The 24,737-nt window shown below is 45.1% G+C and overlaps 1 protein-coding gene across 1 annotated transcript in view; it reads left to right on the top strand.

Moving 5' to 3' along the window:
* The first annotated feature begins 8,590 nt into the window (after nt 1-8,590).
* Nucleotides 8,591-24,737, top strand: part of TNFAIP8L3 (TNF alpha induced protein 8 like 3) — a 42,123-nt gene continuing 25,976 nt past the window's right edge. Inside the window, exon 1 of the mRNA XM_043919247.1 lies at nt 8,591-8,897. Coding sequence (XP_043775182.1) covers nt 8,846-8,897 — 52 coding nt within the window. The 5' untranslated portion in view covers nt 8,591-8,845. The remainder of the gene's footprint in view (nt 8,898-24,737) is intronic.

Below are 24,737 nucleotides of genomic sequence, written 5' to 3'. Positions count from 1 at the left end.
TGGCAAGTTCTTTGTTTTGACACATATTCAAGGCTCTCCTGGGCATAGGGAACAGAGCAGGATGGTGAAGACACAAGCTCTCAGATGAAAAAGAGTGACGGTTGAGGGAGCCTGAGCTCTGGCTTGGGTACAAGGGGATTTATTTGTGCAAGGCTGGAGGAAGTGTGTTGTGCAGCATTCAAGACACAGGTAAAGAGCTGGGAGGAGGGAGACTGTGGATTTGGAAATGAAAGAATAAAATCAATAGATTTGTGGAAGAAATAACATTAGAATTTGACAGAACTGTGAACACCAAAGTGGAAGTAAGACCAAAAAAAAAAAAATCACAGAACTAATTTGAAGACAAATGTGGGGAACTGGGAGGCTGTTGGCACCTTAGGTAACTGTGGAGATTTTGGAAAGATGTGATTTCTGGAACTGAGAGTTAGTGTTGCTCTGACCCACCATCCAATCCTCTCTAGGAGAGGAGAGCACGATGGGGTTAGGATTCTGGTGTCCAAGGCTGCCTCTTTTCTCTGGACCACTACCTGTTCCTGCTAACTCTTAAAGCACTATCGCCCGGACCAAGGAAGGAGATGGGTGTCCCCCTGCGCTTGCTTCCTGGGACAGAAATCCAATACTTGATCCTTGGACTTATCAACTTCATCAAGAGAAATTGAAGTATGAATTATAGGAATGTGCAGGGTAAAGTGAGTTCCTGGATTCTTGATAAGTATGTGACTTGACAAAATCCACATTGGAAGAAAGTAACACAAAATTTGGAAGGATAGAAGAATATAATTAAGCCAACTGGAAATATGTTATCAACGTGTCTGTTTGGGGGTAGGATTAGTTCATTTGAACAGGGTCACAGTGACTCAAATATTATATTGTAATGATGTTATCCTGAAAGAGCTTCAGTAAATCTAATCACTCATGAACGTCCAGATAACAAACATTTGGAAAGATCTAAAAACCAGCTAAGATTGATACTGACAGCCAAAAGAGAAAGTTGTTGAAACAATGGAAATTCCCATGGGATGATACATATTAATAGTTTGGCCTAGAATAAATATTACATTCTTGGCTAGGGGAGGATTTCCCATCTATGCTATAGTGTTTGAGGTGTTAAGATGATCACATCCAAAACTGAGAGACCAGGGAAGTGATCTGGGATAAGCCCAGGGGGCCTGCCAAGGAATAACATTAATTTATGGCTTTCCTCAGAGAATGATCAAAGGTTTATGGCAACCAGGAATCAGATCCAAGGCTTGAAAGATTCCTCTCTTAGAAGTGTTGATGGCTTCAACCAGGATGACTGGACACAAAAGGGAGAGACCAATTTAAGGGCCCCATGCCAAGAGAAGACTTGGTGGGAAGGAAAAATGTTGGCTAGAGTGGAGAGAAGAATGGAAAATCTGAGAATCCAGGAAAAAAGGGGAGTGGAGGAGAAAGAAGGAAAGGGGAAGGAGCCGAAGGCAGTTGTTGATGAGATAAAGAAATTTTTAAAAGGGCTTAGTCAACTCCTACTTTGATAATTCCATTCCAAGTGGAGATGGGCTACTGAAACCCTGGTAAGCAGGAGTTGAAAAGAAGGGAAAGACAGCACTGGGAAGAGATTTGGGAACTGAAGGCAGAAGCAGATTGAAAACTGGATGAAGTGAATGACAGTAATAAACAATAATAAACATGCCCATAAACAAGCATGACGGTATAAGTATCTTGAACTCAGAACCTTGAACTGAGACCTGGGTTCTTGCCCCACTCTGTCCCTAAAGTTGGGAAAGCCACTCCATCTTTCTGAACCTGTTTCTTTACATCTAAAGTGATGGGGTTAGACTAGGTGGCCTTGAGCATTCCTTTCCTTTTCTACAGCCCTCAATTCAACATAGACATTATGAAATCAGAGACTTATATAAATGGAATCTTCCAGATTGGAATGTGTATTTAGCTTTTCTAAGTACAAAATGCTTTGAAGGGAGGGAAAAAATGTTCCACTCAACACTTAGCGAGCAGTATTTGTTCTGTAAAATAATTAGTGAGTGTTATTGAACAAGGTTGTCACATAATCACAAGAGAATTTTTTAAAAAAATGCTTTAGGAGACTCAATTTTCCCTCCCATAGATCAAAAGAGTGACTAATAGAAACCATGGGTGGATGGTTAATAAAAATCTTATAGGAGGAGACAGACAACATGAAATGAAAAGAGTGTTGATCTCAGGTCAGGAGCCTTGACTTCTAATCCCAACTCTGAAAAGATATAATTTCTAACAGAATAATGCAGAGGACCAGTCACAGGGGGATGGAAGAGCTGAGAAGCCAGAGGGCAGTATGGCAGGCTGTAGTGTTTGTGCTCAGTCATGTCCGACTCTTTGTGACCCCATAGACTGTAGCCCGCCAGGCTCCTTTGTCCATAAAATTGTCCAGGGAAGAGCAGGTTGCCATTTCCTATTCCAGGGGATCTTTACCACCTAGGGATTAAACCCACATCTCTTGTGTCTCCTGCTTGGCAGATGGATTCTTTACCACTAGCACCACTGGGGGAACCCCAAGGAAGCCTAGATATTAACAACAGCAGGAAGCCACTGCCATCCTGGGCTGGAGGGAAAAAAGAGAGAGGGTGTTATTACTGGAACCCAGAGGCCATGGTCACCTGATGGAAGCTGGAACTACAGTTGGTCCATTAGTGGGAGCTGGAGCCACGGAGGAGATACAGCAATGGTCACAGGACTGAGGGAAGGAGGGCTGGAGAGAATATCCCAGCTCTTTCTTGCCCTGTCCTCCAGTCTTCTGCCAGTGCTTCACATTGCTAGATCCAGCTAGCAACTAGCTCACATCACAGGATGGCAAATGCAGCCTGCAACGGTCAGCTCTTCCTCCATACAGAGCAGAGAAAGTTCAAGGATGGATCTGAGGACATGCAGGCCAGGAATGGCCCTAAATACAAATTCTACTTTCTTATAACACTGATCTGTAGTGTTATAGATCAGTGTATAACATATAATACTGTGTATAACTTATAACAGTGTATAACTTATAACACTGATCTCTAGTTCTCTATCGGCCTAGCATCTAGGTCTTTACACATCTGAGGACACCCATCCTGTTATGTCTTGTTTTCTTTCTTTCCCAAGCCTGACATTCAAACTTCCTTATACAGAATATTTCCCAAACCTCCCTCACTGTTCTGGTATCCCTACTTCTGGGAGCTCCCTGGGATGTGATACCAGATGTTCACAAGACCCATGGTGACCCTAACACCAGCTCAGAAACAGAGGACTAATCCCACCCTTCTCAGAGCAATGCAGCAGTCATTCCCCTGCTGACTCATGTGGAGTCTATGGACTATCAAGACCCATCTACTTTTTTACTATGTGATTTCAAGTCTTTCCTGACCTGTCTTAGCAGGGTAACCACACATTTGATAAGCACAACCAAATTCATCCTCCAAAGCACCGGATTAAAAAGAAGAGGAGGAGGAGGAAGAAAAAGAAGAATAGAATAGACCAGAAACAAGGACAGAGCTCTGTGTCACTCCACCGGAGATCTCCCTTCAAGTTAACTCAGAACTATGAATCAAGCCTCACTGGGTAGTGCTGCTCAACCAGTTCTAGATCCACCTAACAGCAAAAGAATTATGCAAGACTTGATCAAATTCTTTACTTATATCACAACATATAACATCCGTGGCAGTCAGCTCTCTTCACTTCAAGCACAGAGTGCTTAACTAATACTTGCTGCCTCTAAGTTAAATAAAATTATCTTGATTCACCTAATGATACTGTTTAAAGAAAGTTAACATGGTTATCTTAATGGGACATCATAATGAGCCCATGTTGGCTGCTGGTGATCACCACTTTCTTCTTTAAACACATATAAACCTACTTGTTCCAGACTTTTTCTAAAGAGTGGCCAAAAAGGCCTGTTATGGATCTGTGATTCTTGAAATCGACTCCTTTCTTACTTTAGAAAACTGGGGCAACATTGCCCCTATACAGTCTTTGGGTACACGCTTATCTTCCTAAACTGGAAGGATTCTAGCTGCTGCTTGAGTTTCATGGGTCTTGAGCCCACCCTTCTCCCCAGTAGGAATAAATTGACCCTTTCCTCACCAGGAAAGATCCAGGAAGATGGGAAGACATACAGAACAGCAAAATCAGTCAATTAGGGTGCCCATATACAAGCCTTGCGGATGGGTATAAGAACAGCTCCAATACAGCACCCTCACATCCTGCAGCCCCCAGACAGAATGCCACAGGGGGCCCAAGATACCATATGTAATCAGGTGGACTCCCAGTGGGGCCGAACCTATGATCCTGGTCCTTCTGTTTAAAAGGCTTACAAGCAGCCCCATAGGAAGCTGAGCCAAAACACAACAGAGATTGGGGCCATGGAGTTTTCCTCTTTATCTCTCTTTCTCTTCCCTCTTTTTCAACTTCCCTCTCCCTCTGAATCTGTGCTTTAGAGTCACTATCATTGCATTAGCTGCTCAGGAAGCTGTCCTGTAGGCAGCTCATGAGGGCAGAACTAAAAGCCTGGGAGAACAGCCTAATGCCCAAATGACCAGCCTCTTCCACCCGTGACTCCCCACAGGCGTCTGGACATGGATGGGCCTGTGCAGAGGACACAGTGCCCACCAAAAAATGCAGAAGGATGTTTTCTATTCCTCACCTCAACCCATAAAAATGCCCTCTGGGCTCAATCAATGCTTGATAAATTCAAGAATGAACTCAACTAACCCATCCTCTGCCAAGACAGATCGTGCTCATTAAAATTCTTGATAACCTTAATGTTTCAGGATAGATACAGCTATTATTTTGTTAGCTATAATTTTCTGTCTTGTTTTTTCCTCCTAAGAACAATGGAGGCTGCTGAAGGTTGATAGACACTGATTAAAGACATGTGCAAAGATTTCAACATGAAGATATTCACTGATGCTATTTTAGCAGAAAACTGGAAACAACCTGTATACCCAACAATAGAGGATGTTTAAATACTTATGGTACACCCATATAAAAGAATATTGTGTAGCTTTTAAAAATCATATTGTCAGATGGAGTGATGTTCAACACTGTTTAAAGGAAAAAGCACGTTACAAAAGCAGACTGCTATACACACAAAGAAGGAAATTTTTCAAAAGATATGCTAATAGTTACTGCCACTGGTGGACTTATGAATGGATTTTAAAATCTTCTTTTGCTTGTAAGTTTTTCCCATTTTTTTCTACAGTGATGTGCATTGCTTTTGAAATAAGGCAAGGTAGGATGGGTAACAATAAAAATTATTTTGTTAGCCAGGGAAAAAAAAAGGAAAATCCCCCTCTTTCAAGGCTGTCTTCCAGCATCTTGTTCTGCCAGATGGATAGGAAGCAAGCTCAAACCCCACTGGTCCAGCTTGCTGAGAGCCCCATGGAGGTCACCTTGGCTCTGGGCAGAAGCTTCCTTGGTGCCAGCAACCACCTCGAGACAAGTTATTAATAATGAAGCTGTCCCAGGCAAGATCTGATTCCAAAGTACCAAGGGCCACTTCTGCCCAAAGAAATGGCAGTTCCAGAACTCTGTGAATTTTTGAAGCAGAACAGCAGCCCTAGCTTTGGAGAGGAACCTCCCTCCCTCACTCCTCCCGGCTGCCTGCCGAAGGTTGCAGACGGCTCCCTTTCCATCCCACAAGAGGAGACAGGCAGATGAGTCATAGCACTGGCTTGGATTAAAGGAATATTATCGTGTTAGAAGAAATGGATCTATCTTATTATCCATTTCTTTTCACCTTACAAATAAATATGCTTTTCCCACCAGACAAAGTTCCTTAAAAGACACCGATTTCATTAGCTGAAGCTAAGAAATGACCAATAAGAGTTAGAAATGTTCGTTTCTGAAGAGTAGCCAAGCTGAAAAGATGTAGTGGAAACACTGAGGAAAGTGGTTTATAAGTCTAGATTCAAGTCTGCAAAGTGATGCCATTCTTCTAAAAATATACAGAGGAACCACGGAAGTCCTTTCCCCTTTTCTAAGAGCTTTCTCTTTCTTTCTTTTAAAGAAACACACTAGGATTGGTTTGTATATCTGAGATTCACCCACCTCAGACTTCCCCTTTTTTGTCGGGATGATGGTCAGCCGATACTATTTTAAGGACTTCCTTCTCTTATACAGATTTTTCCACACTGGGAGGACAGATAAGGTATGTTCCACTAATGTTCCTCATTAAACCCACATGCGTGCCAGCAGTCACTTCCCTTTGTCTTGCTATCCCATGACAACAGATTGCATATCATAGGAAATTGGAATGGAGATTTTATTTGGTTTGGATCTCTCTTCTCCATTGTTTAATTCCACATTCAGTTTTTCATTCTACATCTGCCTCCTTTTGTAGACATATACTACGATTAAATACAGGGATGGCTAAACGAGTTGGTGTTGCTTATTGACAACTCACCTCATAGACTTCTCAGGAGCACTCTGATCAGCCCTCTCCCTCCCCAGGGTTGCAAAGAGTCAGACATGACTGAGCACACACACACACACACATCCTCTGCCCTTGGAATCCTATCTCTGGTCTAAAATGTACTACGTATTCAGTAAAGAGCTGATGACTGATGGACATATCTCTGTTGTTAATTGCACTCCCAGTACTTTGTTTACTGTTGATCAAGTTCCAATAGTGAGTTACCCTGTTTGCACTAAGATGTGTAGATGTCTCAGTGGTATTTCTGTCTTCAACCCAGATCGATCACCTGTCCATTAAAACAAACAAGAAAAACAAAAAGAGCTTCCACCAAGTGCCAGAAAAGTAGGTCTAGGGAGACAGAGAAAGTTTCACATTTCCTATTGCTGAATTTAGGCATGGCCCTTAGAGGAAGCTGGACGACTTTTCAATCCAATATGCTCTGTTCTCTGATGCTATCATCCTTGTTTTTCCTTAAGGCTACAAAGCCATGATGCCAAACTTTTAAAATGACCCAGCTATTTGTTTTTTGAGTATCAACTTTTATCACTGTGACTGCTGTGAGTTTTTTTCTTTTCACTTAAAATTGTGATTTAAAATATTTTGTTTTTCTAAATGGGATCCATTAGATCTAAGAATGTTCTTTCCATTTATCAAACATGAACTGTGTGCCAGGCATTGGGTACTAACTAGCTTCCACAATCATTATTTCACTCACTCCCTAACAACCACCCGATGAAGGAGGTGCCATCACCTGAGAAAACTAAGGGAAGTTAAGCCATTTGCCCAAGATCTTACGTCTAGCGAGGGTTCTTTAGACCCTTCCAAGGAAATCCATCCAGCTCTTACTAGCTTAAGTCCATGAGTTTTGCCACCCAGAAAATGTTTTCTGAGAACCCAAAGGAGAACTATATTTGCACTCTGAAAAGTCCAGACCTCCTCCGAAAGAGGCAGACTCCAGGCAGTCAAGAGGCCAAACTCACTTGTGACACTATCTTAGCGGTCAGTAGAAAGTTCAGACATCAGGTCAGATTTCAAGGCCCAACTCACCCACATACTGAGCCTGAGCCCAAAGGCTCAGAGACTGTTTCCACATCTCAAAACGGAGATAACAGTTTAAGTTAAATTTTTCGAAACTGCCAACTTTCAACCATTTTTGACCTCCAAAACATTTTTTTCAAATTCCTCACAGGGTCATTGTAGAGATTAAAATGAGAGCACACAGGAAACAATAAATGGCTCTTTTGGTCAGACTTCTCTCTTTCCAATTTCATTTCGCTCAGGTCAATAAAGTGTGTCCCTGTTCTCTGCCCACACTTTACATGTAGAGAAGCCGGCTTAAGGTTATGTAAGTGTTGGAGCTGACAATTCAGGAAGAAAATAAGACTGCGTGGATAATCAGGAGTTAACAACAAAGGAGCCCCTCAGGCCTTAGTGCTCCGTGCATTCACCCCCAGTTTAGTCTCAGTTACTAAATCAGTATAGACTGCTTCTCGCTCTCTCTTTTTTTCCTTTTAGAAAGTGGAAGGAGGAGGGTATTGAGGAAGTTTAGCACTCTGTGTTAAAGTAAAGGTTTTTAAATCCATTCTTGCCCGAGTCTGTGCCTGGAAATGGCTTGGCTCCTTGGCCAGCAGGAGGGGGAGTCCTGCCTTGGACCGCAGATAGGGCTCCAGACCACGGCCGCCCGCACCCACGCCAGGAGAAGAGCCACCGGCGTTAGTTTTACCTGCCGCACGCTGTTTACTTCCTCTCTAGGTGCCAGGCCCTGCTCTTGGCCCCTCGCACGCATGATTTATATACTCCCCTCACACCATCCGGGACAAAAGGGAACCCTCATTTTCCCCATTTTCCAAGTGAGGAAATAGGCACAGAGAAGTTAACAAGATCTCCGAACTGTGAAGTCAGACTAGAACCCGGGCAGCCCCAGCATTCCCACTCGGAACCTCTTCTTTTCCAACTTGGGTAGAGGAGCTTTTTCATTTAAGAATTCTCCAAACTTGGCCACCTCCAAGGGAAGGGGCTCAGCCTCGCCAACTCGCACGACCTCGCCCGGCTCCGCAAGTCCAGGGCTGCGGGTGCCAGACGCGGAGCGCGGGTGGAGGAGCGGCGCCTCCCCCGGGTATTTAACCCCAGTCTGGAGCCCGCGGGGCGCCGGACGCTCCTGCTCCTCCCAGCTCGCGGCTCCCCGCCCTCCTCCCGGCTCTCCCGGCGCGCCCCACCCTCCGCCCCGCGCTCGCCTCGCGCGCAGGCACCGGCCGGCGGGCGCGGGGAGCGGAGAGCGGGCCGCGCTGGCCTCTGCCGAGCCGCCCCCTGCCGCGGCCGCCGCGCATTGCCCGGCCGGAGTGCGACGCGGCTGGCTGAGTCCGGACGCCGGCCCCGGGTGTCCCGGGGACGGGCGGACGGCTGTGAACGCCAGTCGGCGGCATGGATTCAGATTCCGGCGAGCAGAGCGAGGGCGAGCCTGGGACCGCCGCAGGTACGAGGAGTCGGGGCAGCCCCGCCAGGAACACTGGGGCATCGAGGAGGGGAGGCCCGGGCGGGAAATCGCGAGTATTTCTCGGAGCTGCCGGGCGGGAGGCCGATCCCCAACAGTCCGATCCTTTCCAGGCCGGGACTGGGACGACTCTGCGCTCTGACTTTGCTTTGGGGTTTTCTCCCCATTGCATTTGGGCGCTGGAGGGAGAGTAGGTGCGTTTGAAGGTGGCTTTCCGCGCTGCAGGGCTCGGGTCGTCGGGCCGGGGCAGGGGGTGGGGAGGTGTTGGGCCGGGGGAGTGACAAGGTTCGGGAAATCTGTGTCCTGTAGTTTGCTGCAGTGAGGGTTGCAACACATCTGCTTTTTGAAATAACTTTCCAAGAGCCGGCCGGGTCCTCGAACCCCGGACTCCAGGGACGCTGCGGAACAGATGACCGGCTCCGAGAGCGTGACAGGACACTCGAGGAAGAAAATGCCCCCGCGGGTGGCCAGGCAGGACTCAAACCACAGCTCGCGGTTGCGATTCCCGAGGTTGCTAGATGAGCCGGTGCAGAAGCGTTGGCCCATCGCTGCCCTGCACACGCGGAGGAGGTCCCCCACGAAGGGTCCAGGGAGACAGACACGGTGGCGCGCGGGGGCCGAGCTTGGCCTTTAAGGGGAGCCGCCAGCTTTTCACAATCGATAGTTAATCGAAGCAATGGGTGGAATTAGCAATTAGGAAAAAATGAATGTCCTCCCCCGCTTCTTCCTGATACTGAGCAACAGGAGAAAGCCACCCACAGCCTTGAGTCGACTTACCACCGGGCTCTGCCCACCTCCACTGGCCCGCTCCACCCACCGCCCACGGGTCCAGGGGCAGAAGACCTATGGCACTCGCAAGTACCCCGTGGCTCCCCGCGCTCCACGCCGCCCTGCAGGCTGGCCGTGGTCAGCAGACCTGTGACCTGAGAGCTGGGGTCCTCGGGTACAGATCCGAGGTCCCAGACTAGTTCCCACTCTTACCAGTGTCAGACAGGGTCCCCAGGGTGGGAACCAAGTGTCAGAAGACACCATCAGCCCAGGCATGCGTGTAGGAAAGACAGGCTCGGGAATCAGGCAAGTCAGCACCAGAAGCTGTGCCAAAGGCCCTGCATATATTATTCTCCTTCATCCTCACAGCACCTAGCATGGTGGTTACTATCTCCATATTCCAGAACTGGGTTAGGTGCCTTACCCATAAATCATAGCCAGGGCACAGCCAAGGGCGGAGTGACTGCCTTTCTGTTGCACCTCACAAAGCAGCTGTGGTAAATACCTACAGCTCGGTGGGAAGAGAGGAGGATGGAGGAGAAGCAAGGTGGCATTGTCAAGATGCCTGTGTGTGTGGACTCCTATCTCTGTGCAAGGGCCACCTGCTTTGTGTAGGTATGTGTGGACCTGATTAATAAACATGAGCTCTTCTCCAACCTGTATGTTCCCATGACTATGAAGCACCAAGCTTTTGTTTCACAGGTGGCTTGTGGATCTCTTCCCATCATTTAAAAGTTCCAGTGGGTGTTCTGTGTGTATCTAAGTATATCTCTAGAGTTCAGAAGGAGGAGGGGAGGTGGATACATTGACACTGAAACTTTACTCTCTCAAAATCTCAGGAACTAACATGCTCTCCGGGCTCCCACCCTCAGATCTTTTATGTCGGTTGATGGAGAAGGGGAGGAGGATAAGGAGGCTCTGAGAAAGAGGAGGGGGGGGAGAAGGGGGGGGTGGCAGGAGACACTGAGAAGAGTTGGTACTTGGATGACAGGGGAGGAAAAGAGTTCTGAAGGGTCTGGTTGCTTCTCCCTGCAGCCTGCTCAGCAAGGAATATCCCTGGGGGTTCATGTCTGTTTGTGTGGAAGACCTCTACTAACAGCAGCCGAGCCGTGACTACCGAGGTTGGATGGATCCGGTGAAGAATAGGGCAGCCAGTTCTATGAGCTGTCACCATTTGTTTGTGCCTTACTGTTTTCTACAGTCATTCCTTCTTCCTCTGTGTGCTTGAATCTCACAAGTTGAACATTTATTTGAATGTCACAAGTCATTCTGCTAAATGGCATTCAGTCTCACTCATTACTTTCAATCTTAAAGTCTTCGTGACACCTTCAAAACTAAGTGTTAATTCATCATCTGGCTGTGGCTACATCCTATCAAAAGGAAACTCCTGTTGCAGCTTCAGATACAGGTTAAATTATCCGTAGGGGTGATCATTGTCCCTGTAAATAACATGACATCCATCTGTGGACCTGTGCAAGCTGGGTGGGTTTGTAACTGAGGACAGCAGAGGAAGTGGGGCATCTTAGAGTATTAATGTGTGTATTTGTGTGTACCCACCTCACAGGGAGCTGAGAGGAGGGCTGCTTCCTCCTCAATGCCCTCTCCTTCCTGAACTTGTAGAAAAGCCCTGCTGCAAGATGGACCTTATTAAAGTCCTGAGCTTAGACTCTGAAATCAGAAAGACCTGGGTCTCAATCTCTACCCCCATGTGTTCTAAGTTGCTTCAGTCGTGTCCGACTCTTTGCAACCCCATGGACCGTATATCCCACCAGGCTCCTCTGTCTATGGGATTCTCCAGGCAAGAATACTGATGTGGGTTGCCATTCCCTTCTCCAGGGGTTCTTCCCAACCCAGAGATCTAACCAGTATCTCTTACATCTCTTGCATTGGCAGGCGGGTTCTTTATCACTAGCGCCACCTGATGGGCAAGTTAACTTCCCCATCTGTAAAATGGGAATAACATTTTATAACATTTATAAAACATGTATAAAACATTTATAACATGTATAAAACATTTATAACATGTATAAAACAATTAGTATTATTGTCATTATTATTACATTAATGTAATTGCCTGAGAAGATTTGTTTTGAATTTTCTCCTTTTCACTCTGTCTCATGTGTATGTGCACACACACACACAGATGTGTTTGTTTGGGAGAGGCTATTTTTAAGTTACCTCTTCTCATCCTCATCTTCCAGTTCAAGGCATAAAGACGGGTACCTTCAAAACTACTGCTTTCACCATCTGTCTCTTCTAGCTCTGGAGAAAGTTGCACAAAGTAGAGAACACCTTATCCAGTCTACCTTCTAACCTAGAGGTTAGCCATTTTTATGCCACTTCCGATAGAACAGGGGTTAATCCCCACACACACTGGTTCACCTTTTCCCTTCAAGGTAACAGGAGACAGGGGAGATAGTCACTAGTCTGCTCTCCATTTTTGCCCATCTCATAACTTTCCTGGTCAAAAACTGGCAGAGGAGTGAGGAAATGTCTTTACTGTACCCCTTTCAAGAGCCTTTTCCAAAGATCTCTGCAGTGTCTGCCTTACTGCTCTCTCATGGAGCAGTCCCTGCATCGGAAGGTCAAGGGGGGAGTGTGGACAAGATCTGTCCTAATCTGCATTTTCCATTTTTCAAGAAGCAGAGGATGGTGCTTCTATGTCATTCTGCTGTCTGAAGCTCTCCTTTGCCTCTCTGTAGTTTTATGGTTCTGTCTATGATTAGGAAAGAAACAGCGTTTATGGAACACTGGATTCTTTCCAGAGACCCAACTTGGCAGTCTCTCCTTTGAGAAACCCACCATCCATCTCTCAGAAATCTTAGAGCTTGGTATATTAACTCAGCAGACTGAAAGTCTTTCCTAAGAAGCAACAAGTGAGTAAACATTAGCAGTGTCAGTTTTTTTCCTTTCTGGCTTGTAAAACTGAGACGTCTACCCCAGCTGAAACAGACAAGCTCCCTCTACCCAGAGCTAGCGCCGAGCAGTCACACTGATGGAGCATCCCTGTGGCTGGGTAGGTGCCACAGAAAAGCATTTCCATGCGATGGAGTCGGGATGTGGTAAGGAAACCTCAAGATAATAAAAGAAGTAGGAAAACAGCAGGCTTCTGACGTTGCCCTCCCTGTCTTTCCCATTCCCTAGGTCCTAAGCTTGGTCCAGGTAGACAGAGTAGCAAAGTGGTGGGTAGGATTCAGTAGTTAGCCAGGAGGAGATAAGGTGTTCCAGAAGTCAGACACCATTGAGCAAAGGCACAGGTAAACAGGGAAGTACTGGGAGTGGAGGGCGTATACTAAGGTGTGCGTGTGTGTGCGCTAAGTCGCTTCAGTCGCGCCCGACTCTTTGTGACCCCACGGACTGTAGCCTGCCAGGCTACTCGTCTGTGGGATTCTCCAGGCAAGAATACTGGAGTGGGTTGCCATACCCTCCTCTGGGATACTAAGGTGTACTGGGAAATATAGATGAATGTAGGGAGAGCCACTTACTAGAGGGGGTCTTAATAACTTGGTCCTGATGGCGCTGAAGGAGCCCCAGTTGAGCTGATAGCAGAGCAGAGATGTCCCTGACTAAGAGCTCTGTTTACAGAAGCCACATCTGACAGACATGAAGTAGGGAGATGGCCTAGGCTTGGAGTCTCGGCTACCAGGGTGTGACCACACAGTCAGAGGGGATGGTATCCCTAAGCGAAGCAGAAGAGGAAGGATGCAAATGCCATTTCAGAGAAACAAACAACAGAAGTTGGTGACAGATTGTACAAAAGCAGTAAAAGGAGAGGGACAGTGGAAGGGGACTGGCGTGTTGAGTTGGACTAAGGCAGGGAAATGCAGGAGACAGGCTTCCCCACCCCACCAGCGCTTCCTTTCTTTCCATCAGATGCTTAATAGTGAGGGAAAGACCCTGATGACAGGAAAGATTAAAGGCAGGAGGAGAAGGGGATGACAGAGGACGAGATGGCTGGATGGCATCATCAACTCAATGGACATGAATTTGAGCAAGCTCCGGGAGATGGTGGAGGAGAGGGAAGCCTGGCATGCTGCAGTCCATGGGGTCACAAAGAGTGGTAAATGACTTAGTGAGTGAATAACAACAAAGTTTTGCTTACAGACACCTCCCCCCACCCATAGTAAATTATGCTGGGACATTGGTTTTGGAGGATCATGAGGTTCTGGAGTTTGTTGATTCTTGTTGTTGGGTTATTTGTGGAGGCTATTCAGTAACCTTTGTCGCCTGACAAATTAACAATTAACGGACTGAACAACCACACAACCACGGGCAAGGACACCACCTGGGGATGATGAACTACTCGGCTATTAGTCATAGTCCCAGGTCTCATTCTTATTTGTGGACATTTTTAGGGGCTTTGGCCCCATCCACACAGTGGGCTGCTTTGAGGATCAGGACCTTGCCTCATGCTTTCATGTTTCCAAGGTTTTATGGACCTAGTAAATGAACGAGAAATTTGAGAAGCCTCCTGAGAGCTCTGCACTAACAGGCTAGATAGGCAGCCAAAAACCTGTCCTATAAAGTAGGACTGCCAACGCTTTCCTTCAGTGCTTTGCTTCAGTGTTTTAAGATCACTTGCACTATCTGGGACTCTGTGTTGGGAAGTATGGGGCCATGAAAAGAGATATAAGGACATAGTCCATTCTGTCTCTAGGAGGGCTTGGGATCAGATGGGCAGATAGGACACAGGTACTGATGGCCACAGCTTAAGCCAGTGCAGGAAGACTCACACCATTGCCCCGAGGTTACATCCTGGCCACGTCTCTGTTTATATGTTCTCTCTTGACACCAGCCACTTTCCATTGTGTGTTTTACAGTTATTCCTGTACATGTCTCACATCTGGTATTGGCCTTGGCTCCCTAAGGGTAAAGACTGGGCCTTTTTCCTCTGTATCACCTCTCACCAACACCACCTGTGTGCCCTAAACACAGTGGTAGGTTACTGCCTGGCTGGCTGGCTGCTTGGATAGATGGATGGATCTACAAATTCTGGTATAAGTCAGTTCTCCAGGAAGCAGACTCTGAGATGGAGGTTAGCATGCAGTGTGTATTGGGAGAGGGTCTTGGGATCAATACCTGGGGAAGACAAATAGAGGGGAGGGATGCCAGGCTGGGCAGAGGGCGGAGCTGAGCTTCAGAGCAGGCCCAACAACAAGTTGAAGGTGGAAAGCCCTACAGAACTGAGCTGAGCTAAGGGACGAGGCTTTTATATCCCCTGACATAATGATCAGTCATTAGATGCAGGCCATCCCTGCGTCTTGGACAAAGCTGTCCCCTTCAGCTGAGAGCTGTCTGCAGGCAGCACTTCCAGCAGCTTATGGAGTGCTTGGCCTTTCATTCCTGAAGGGGGACCTGGGTCGTACACCATGGCATCTACAACGGGTGGCCTCCATAGTTTTCCAGGAATGTTTCATGAGGGGTAGCAGCCCTGCCTATAGGCAGCTATGAATATTATCTGGACCTCATTAGAGCAATTTAGATAGCCAGATGAAACTAGCCATTCTAGATCTCACAGATCTGCACCCAGCTGTTCAACCCATACCACCCAATAGATACTGGTTCATCATCTGTTTTGTGTTCAGTATGTGGGGGGACTATGGTAGCAGACAGAAATGGGATTAGGGACCTTCCTGGTGGTCCAGTGGTTAAAATTCCACTTTCCAATGGAGGAAGTGTGGGTTGGATCCCTGGTAGGGGAACTAAGATCCATCCCACATGTCATAGGTTGTGGCCAAAAATTAAATAAAACTTGGTTTTTGTGGTTTTTTTTTTTTTTAAAGAAATGGAATTAGATGTGGCCCTGCCCTCAAGAGACTTGCAGCCATAGGGAGAGAAAATGCCTATCCAAAATGAATCTGTAAAATTGACAGCATCAGCAATAAATAGTGGAGGATTCAGGAACTTCTCTGGTGGTCCAGTAGCTAAGACTCTGCACTCCCAATGCAGAAGGCCCAGATTCAATCCGTGGTTGGGGAACTAGATCCCACATGCCACAACTAAGACCCAGTGCAGCCAAATAAATTAATTGAAATAAATTTTTTAAATAGTGTCAGATTTGGAGCATGGGGCTTAATGGTTTGGGGTTCTGGTGGGAAGGCTTCATGGAGGAGATGGGCCTTGATGATAGCCTTGAAGGAGTGAAGGATTTCAATGGGGAGAAGAATGAGCCAAGGGACACAGAGAAGGTGGGACAGAAAGGAGTCTGTGAGAAGCCTGGTGTAGCCCAGTAGGGCCCCCTTAGAGGGCTAAAAGGAGGAGAGGGTGGACATATTCATAATGTAAAACTGGGTGTTGTGGTGGTGTGGCCAATGTGTAAATTTCTGGAGATGGAGAGAAAATGTGTATGTGTATGTAAATATAAAGCTATTTTCTACATTATTTTTCTCTAAAAATATGGCACCTGCTTTTTTATTTGTCAGCAAAACCAAATTATAGTTACACTTTCCATTAGCACTTTTCTTTAATTGGTTCATTTTCCTCCAGAGTTACCATTGGCTCCCATCTGAATTCACATGTAAATCTCTGTAAAGACACTATATACATAATTTTGTTTTGTTTTTCAGTCACTTGGCTTCTAACTCTTACTGTAAAATGCCTGTGTAGGTGGGTGTTTGGGCTGTACTCTGTACAAGTATAGAAATAAAGGCTTGAGAAGAAGAATTTAGCAGATAAGTTCTCTGAGATAGCCCAATCTAAGAAAATATAAAGAGTAGTGAGTACCCTTTTCCCCAACATATATTACGACATGCCCCCAAAACATATTTTTTATACATCAGAAGTGCTCTTTTTAGGCAACAGCATAGCACAAATTCTGAAACTGCCTTAGAACAGTCTTCATGTTCATATTGGATTTCCTAAACATCATTGCCTGGGAATAAAATTGAGCTTGTTCATGGAAAATCTAGTGTGCAGACTATAAAAATGGAAGGCTTGGCCGCAAAGAAAGTGCTAGACACACCCTAATAGAAACCAGTATTTTGTAATTCAGTTCTCCAGGAAATAAAAAAGAGACAGAGACACTTTGGTGGTGTCCAAATACTGGTTTAAACAGCTGAAAAACCACAGGAGCAGCCACTAGTTTCTAGATTGTCTTCTTGAAAGTAAAATATGCTTTCTGAGAAAATTTTCTAGCCTGGAAAGGAAGCATTTTGGTGATACACAGCTTTATGGAAACTCGCAGTTGATGTTTCTATCGTAGAGGCATCCAGTTTCATGTGCAGGAAGAAATTCTGTAAAGGGTTGTTCTGGTGAGCACACACATCCCACATTCCTAATTTGGGGCCTGAGGGTTATGCTAGGAAGATATAACCAGATTTTGGGGGAATAATATGGGAGGGAAGTGAAGGGGGCCATCTGCCTGGCAGGCCTCTGCAGCAGCTCTTCCCTACCACACTTGAGTCTGGTTCCTTGGTTTGCTTGGAATGACATTAAGAAAGTCAGGGAGAGAAGACTGGGGTTCAGGTCACAAGGTAGAGAAAGTAGATTTAAGAAGTTGTGGCATATACTAAACATACTAAACAAGATGAGAAATGGTCTTTGCCAGCCAGAGTCCAGTCCCAGAGGGCTGGTACTGAATGTAAAATAATAGTGATGTTTTGAATTTGTACTTAATTTTATATTATCTAAGCACATACAATGTATTTGAGACAAGGTTAACTATTTATATGGTATTTAAGATGCTTTTGAACTGTGGTGTTGGAGAAGACTTTTGAGAGTCCCTTGGACTGCAAGGAGATCCAACCAGTCCATCCTAAAGGAGATCAGTCCTGGGTGTTCATTGGAAGGACTGATGCTGAAGCTGAAACTCCAATACTTTGGCCAACTCATGTGAAGAGCTGACTCACTGGAAAAGACCCTGATGCTGGGAAAGACTGAGGGCAGGAGGAGAAGGGGATGACAGAAGATGAGATGGCTGGATGGCATACTGACTCAATGGACATGGGTCTGGGTGGACTCCGGGAGTTGGTGATGGACAGGGAGGCCTAGCGTGCTGCGGTTCATGGGGTCGCAGAGAGTCGGACACGACTGAGTGACTGAACTGAACTGAACTGAAAGACTTACACAGGCCTTATAGATTAGGTACTATAAATAGCCCCATTGTATAGGCCAGGAAACTGAGGAACGGGGAGGTTAAGTAAATTGCTCAGGGATGTTCAGTTTCTCAGTGGATATGGAGCCAGTCTAAACTCCAAACACGGTGCTCTTTACTGTGGTAAACTCTGTCATTAGGTCAGTAGATGCCACCAGGCTCCTTTACATCCGCCACCAGCTCCCACAGGGCCCTTGGACGCTAAGGTTCCTTCTTCAGGCTCCTACTGGTAGGTTAGGACATTCTACCTCCAGAAGGCCCAGTTTTAAGCTGCAGACATTTCCTGCAGTGGCCTAATAATACATGGGCAAGGAGGGGCTGTCATGGGTTCCAAAACAGGAGCTAGTAAGGGTTGGTTTAGGAGGGAAGAAGAGGAGAGCAGCACAAAGCAGCTGTCAGGGAGAGAAGGTCCTGGAAGGACCCTGCAGCCATGTGTATGTCTAGGGACCTGGCAACGTGGTGGAAGAGGAGACAGAGAGGAGAGAGGGTTGAAAAGCAGCGTCAAGAGGGGTGCCAAACAAATGTTCCCTCGATGAGAGTGCGCTTAGGCATTTTTTGCACTCCAGTATTTAGAATCATTCTAGATATAGAATCACCAGGACATGGTGACCAGTTGGACTCAAGGGCAAGAAAAAACTCAAAGTTGAGACTATAGCACAATGATGAGATACTGAGCTGAACAACTTGGGTTTGGGTTTCTTACTTATTGCTTTTCAGTAACATTATTTTCCAACCAAAGGAATGCAAGCTCATGATAGAATATGCAAAAACAGTACAAAGAAGAAAATTAGATTGAGTCCCAAGAATAGATGGGCTTTTCCAAAAGAGTGTAGTCCAAAAGCCATCCTAAAAAATGCAAGAGACCTTTATTTAGAGAGGAAGGAAGTTTTGTAAGAGAACAAGAGCCCCGCTTCTGAAATGTTTAGTAAGAACATTGGCTACACTGCCAGACAGCATCAGCACCAGAGCTGGAAGCCAGATACTCTGGCTCTATTGCTCCGCAAAAACATATATAATTTTAAAAAAGGATCAGAGTTATTCTGGGTGTTGGGATATCAAAAGGACCACTTCCATGTCTCCTTTTGACACCTTCCACAGTGTTCTTGCCATCCTCCTCCCCTTTTCCTCTCCTGAGCTTTCTCCCTCCCAGCACAGCGCCCAAAAGTCAGACACCACAGGCCCACACCAGGCCCTTCCCATGTACCGGGCCCACTTCACCAGTCAGGAGAGCCCTACATGGAGCCCTAAGAATATTTTTACATTTTTTTTAAATACCCAAGAGGAATTTGGTAGGTTTTATAGATGCATGGCGACAATTGCAAAGGTTAATTTACTTTGAGTTTAATAACTTCCAGCTTCGGGAATACATTTATTGGTTTCTAGTTCTCCAATTATGCTTTTACTCTTTGTTTAGATTGACTTTTTACTTTATAAGGAAGGAGGAAAATTTGTTCACCTGTGTTAGCCTCTCTCTCACCCTTAAGATTTAATTCATAGATTCAGTCTCAGTCAAACAAAGCAAGCAGAGCTAAGTTAATACAGTCAACTTTTAGTGCACCCAAAGCAGTACATGATGGGAATTAAATGTGAATTTTCTTGACTTTTTAAAATTTTGGTTTCTCTGATCATATGTAATCCTGATTTTCCCTGTTGTTGTTGTTGTTCAGTTGCCCAGTCATGTCCAACTGTTTGAGACCCCATGGACTGCAGCATGCCAGGCCTCCCTGTCCCTCACCATCTCCTGAAGTTTGCCTAAGTTCAAGTCCATTGCATCAGTGATGCCATCCAGCCCTCTCATCCTCTGATGCCCTCTTCTCCTCCTGCCCTCAATCTTTCCCAGCATCAGAGACTTTTGCAATGAGTCCACTGTTCACATCAGATGACCAAAATACTGGAGCTTCAGCTTCAGCATCAGTCCTTCCAATGAGCATTCAGGGTTGATTTCCCTTAAGATTGACTGGTTTGATCTCTTTGCTGTCCAAGAGACTTTGAGGAGTCTTCTCCAGCACCACAGTTCAAAGGCATCAATTCTTTGGCATTCTGCCTTCTTTATAGTCCAGCTCTCATAACTGTACATGACCACTGGGAAGACCACAGCCTTGACTATACAGACCTTGCTTTTCAACACCCTGTCTAGGTTTGTCACAGCTTTCCTGCCAAGAAGCAATCATCTTCTGATTTCATGTGTGCAGTCACCATCCACAGTGATTTTAGAGCCCAAGAAGAGGAAATGGGGCTGGATGCCATGATCTTATCTTTTCATATTTAGTTTTAAGCCGGCTCTTTCACTCTCCTTCTTCACCTTCATCAAGAGGCTCTTTAGTTCCTCTTTGCTTTCTGCCATTACACTGGCATCATCCGCATATCTGAGGTTGTTGATGTTTCTCCCACCTATCTTGATTCCAGCTTGTAACTCATCCAGTCTGGCATTTCTCATGATGTGCTCAGCATATAGGTTAAACAAACAGGGTGACAGCAGACAGCCCTGTCATACTTCTTTCTTGGTCTTGAACCAATCAGTTGTTTCATGCAGGATTCTAACTGTTGCTTCTTGACCTGCATACAGATTCCTCAGGAGACAGGTAAGATTCTGGTATTTCCATCTCTTTAAGATGGGACAGGTAAGATAAGACAGGTAAGATTCTGGTATTCCCATCTCTTTAAGAGCTTTCCACAGTTTGTTATGATCCACACAGTCAAAGGCTTTAGTGTAGCCAATGAAACAGAGGTAGATGTTTTTATGGAATTCCCTTGCTTTCTCTATGATCCAGCGAATGTTGGCAGTTTGATCTCTGGTTCCTCTTCCACTTCCTTTTCCCTTTATCCCTAATTTCCCCTTCTGCCATCCCTCATTAATACCTTTTTCTACCTGTGTCTCCTAAGGCTTTGCTCTTGGCCTTGTTCTTTTCTAACAATACACTTTCATTTGGAAAAGCCTGCCCACTTTTCATTTGGGAAGTGGAAAAGTGAAGTTGCTCAGTTGTGTCCGACTCTTTGTGACCCCATGGACTGCAGCCTCCCAGGCTCCTCCGTCCATGGGATTTTCCAGGCAAGAGTACTGGAGTGGGTTGCCATTTCCTTCTGCAGGGTATCTTCCCAGCTCAGGGATTGAACCTAGGTCTCCCACATTGCAGGTGGACGCTTTACCCTCTAAGCCACCAGGGAAGCCCTTTTTCATTTGGAAAAGCCCGCCCATTTTTCCAGCATGAAGCTAAAAGTTCCCAAAGCTGTGGTCTAACCTGGTCCTTTCTCCAGAGCAAGAATCCTGCCCTTCAAAGTCATCTGGGCTTCATCTTCTTACTGTCCAGGAGACACCCCAACTCAGCACAGCTACACCTGGACTGTTACCTTGCCATCACCCTCTCTCAGCTCTTCTGGCGACCTCACCAGCCACCAAGTCATTCAAAATTAAATTGTGAAGTCATAAGAAGAGTGAAATCTCCTATACACGTGATCTCAGAGCAAAACCAGGACATGGAGAAAGCAGGAATTATTCCCAGTTTATAGATAAAGATACACATCCACAGAGATTATTTACCCCAAATCACAAAATAAGTGGTAGATTTCCACTATTTAAAGCTGCATCCCCCTCCAAAAAAAATTGGAGGGACAGAAACAAATCTAAATGTGCAACCTAAAAATATATAAGCCCAGACTTTGGGGTCAAATGGGTATATGTTCACACTTCTGTATGAGGCTTCTCTCCTCAGCCCCCTTCCTACTTACCCACTGCCCTGGCTTCAGTTCTGCACCTACACCTTATCACACACTCCCTTCTGAGCCCACCTGGCTTAAGCCTCCATGCCAGGTATAGGAAGTATGAATAGTCAGGGTGGATAATGAGCTTATAGATTTGAGGCCAAGGGCAGCAGAACCTTGCAAGCCAAATAGACCTGCGGGGTGAGCTTGCTGACTCAGCCATTTTGGCTCTAGACTGTGGCCTTGCTGTTGCTTGCTGACCAGCAGTGTGTACATCCTCTATCCCTGACCATGCTCCCTCCCAACCCCCATTCCAAACATGAGTGACTTTCAGTTTCCACTTGTTCATCCTCACATTGACTTTGTCTTCATTACTTTTACAATTTGAAAAAAAGAAGAGGCATTTAAAATTCTGTTTTGACAGGATTATTAGCTTTTAGGAGGTATTGGTCATCCACCTCCAAGTTTGATCTGTCTTTCCAAAAAAGTTCATTATTGAAATGTTGTTGTTGTTTAGTCGCTCAGTCATGTCCATCTCTTTGTGGCCCCATGGACTGAAGCCCACCAGGCTCCTCTGTCCATGGGATTTCCCAGGCAAGAATACTAGAATGGGTTGCCATTCCCTTCTCTTGGGGATCTTCCCAACCCAGGGATTGAAACCCACATCTCCTGCATTGGCAGGCAGATTCTTTACCACTGAGCTACCTGGGAAGCCCATTGAAAAGTTAATATGATATTAAGTATTATATGTATCTATTTCTGAAGGAATTAGAAATTATTGAGGTCTTGTAATAACCTATAATGGAAAAGAATCAGAAAAAATATATATATAACTGAATCACTTTGCTGAACACTTGAAACTAACATAACACTGTAAATTAACTATACTTTAATAAAAGAAAAAGAAAAAATGTATTGGATTTTGTGTGTATCTTGGAGCTGAAAATAAGAGATATCATGGCCCCAGTATTATTTGCTGCCTCCCTATCTCCACCTTATTTTACTCAAGTCCATCAAATAGGGATAGCCCAGTCAGGAAACTTATAGGAAACAAAGGTGTTCACCCTTTAGACTCACATTAATTAGTTTTTAACCTAGTTTTAAATTAGCCCCATTCACCCTTAGTGACTGATATTCCCCATCAGCTAGCATTTTGTCTATCTTTACTTTCTTGATTTATATTATAAAATATGATTATTTTATGAGGTCGCAAAGAGTTGGACCCAACTGAGCGATTGAACTGAACTTAAAGATACTGATGATTATTTTACTCATTCTCAGATATAAAAACATATAGTAACTAAGCATTTTCACCCTGCCAGAAAAGTTCCCCCTTCCATTAAAAAAATCACTTTCAGGTGGAGAGGGAGGTGGGAGGGGGGATCGGGATGGGGAATACGTGTAACTCTATGGCTGATTCATATCAATGTATGACAAAACCCACTGAAATGTTATGAAGTAATTAGCCTCCAACTAATAAAAAAAAAAAAAAGATCAAAGATAGAGAGCATACAAATTGAACTTTAAAAAAAAAAATCACTTTCTTAATCTTTAAGTGGAAAGCAGTATCAGTTTCCTTATTGAAAAGCCATATCTTATTAATTGCAAGTGGGTGAATATGACGACTGTGGATTTTAAAGGAGAGATCAGAGAATATGAGAGGAAGAATAATTGAGAGAGGAGTACATTCCTAGAGAAAGCAGGTGTTTATGTCAAGAGTGATGGATGGCATATCCTAAGACCAGCAGGTTCTATAAGCACCCAAGCAGGATCTCTAGAGACTATCACCTGTCTTTCCCTTCACCCTAGGAGGGAAGTCAGTGATGGGCTAGCACGCTGTCATGGGTAAAGAAGTTTGGTTCCAACCATCCTTGGTTTTCTTTATTTCATTAAAAAAAAAAAAAAAAAACTCTCCATATAAAAATAGCTCTGCGGGGCTTCTTGGTGGCTTAGTGGTAAAGAATCTCCCTGCCATGCAGGAGACACAGGTTTGATACCTGATCCAGGAAGATCCCACATGCCTAAAAACAACTAAGCTCGTGCACCACAAACTATCGAGCCTGTGCTCTAGAGCTTGGGAGCCGTATCTACTGAAGCCCAAGCAGCCTAGAGCCCATGCTCTGAAGCAAGAGAAGTCACCACAATGAGAAGCCTGCGAACGACAACTAGAGAGTAGCCCCCGTTTGCCGAAAGGAAAGAAAAGCCCACACAGCAATGAAGACTCAGCACAGCCAAAAATAAATAAATTCAAGCCAAAAATAAAATTATTAAAAAAAAAAAAAAAAAGCTCTGCAGTATTGTTACAACCCAGTGAGAGTGGCTGAGGTCTGAGCCAAGTCTGAAGAGGGGTGAAGGTCAGTGGTCATTAGGGTCTGAGACTGTCATGTAGGCAGGATAAAGACCAGGGACGAGGACTAAGCACAGCTTGGTCAGGCGGTTGAGGAGTCAGGTCATGTGGCAGGGAAGCCAGAGGGGCCATAGGTCTGGCCGATTCTCTTTTTTTAACTTTATATTTTGTATTGGAATATAGCTGATTAATAGTGTTGTGATAGTTTCAGGTGAACAATGGAGGGACTCAGCCACACATATACATGTATCCATTCTCCCCCAAACTCCCCTCCCATCCAGGCTGCCACATAATATTGAGCAGAGTTCCATGTGCTATACAGTAGGACCTTGTTGGTTATTCATTTTAAATATAGCAGTGTGTACATGTTCATCCCCAACTCCGTAACTATCCCTTCCTCTCATCCTTCTTCCCAGCACCCCTAAGTTTGTTCTCAAAGTCTGTGAGTCTCTTTCTGTTTTATAAGTAAGTGCATTTGTATTTCTTTTTAGATTCCACATATAAAGGATGTCATATATCTCCTTCTTTGTCTGATTTACTTCACTCAGTGTAACATTCACTAGGTCCATCCATGTGGCTGCAAATGACATTATTTCATTCTCTTTAATGGCCGAGTAATATTCCATTTTATATTTGTACCACATCATCCTTATCCATTACTCTGCCAAAGAACATTTAGATTGCTTCCACATCTTGGCTATTGTAAACAGTGCTGCCATAAACATTGGGATGCATGTATCATTTTGGATCATGTTTTTCTCCAGATATATACTCAGGACTGGGATCGCAGGGTCATATGGTAGCTCTATTTTTAGTTTTTTAAGAATCCTTCATACTATTCTCCATAGTGGCTGTAACAATTTACATTCTCACCAATAGTGTAGGAGGGTTCCCTTCTCTCTATACCCTTTCCAGC

Source organism: Cervus elaphus, chromosome 12 (genome assembly GCF_910594005.1).
Source record: "Cervus elaphus chromosome 12, mCerEla1.1, whole genome shotgun sequence".
NCBI lineage: Eukaryota > Metazoa > Chordata > Mammalia > Artiodactyla > Cervidae > Cervus > Cervus elaphus.
This window is presented reverse-complemented; position numbering and strand designations above follow the sequence as displayed.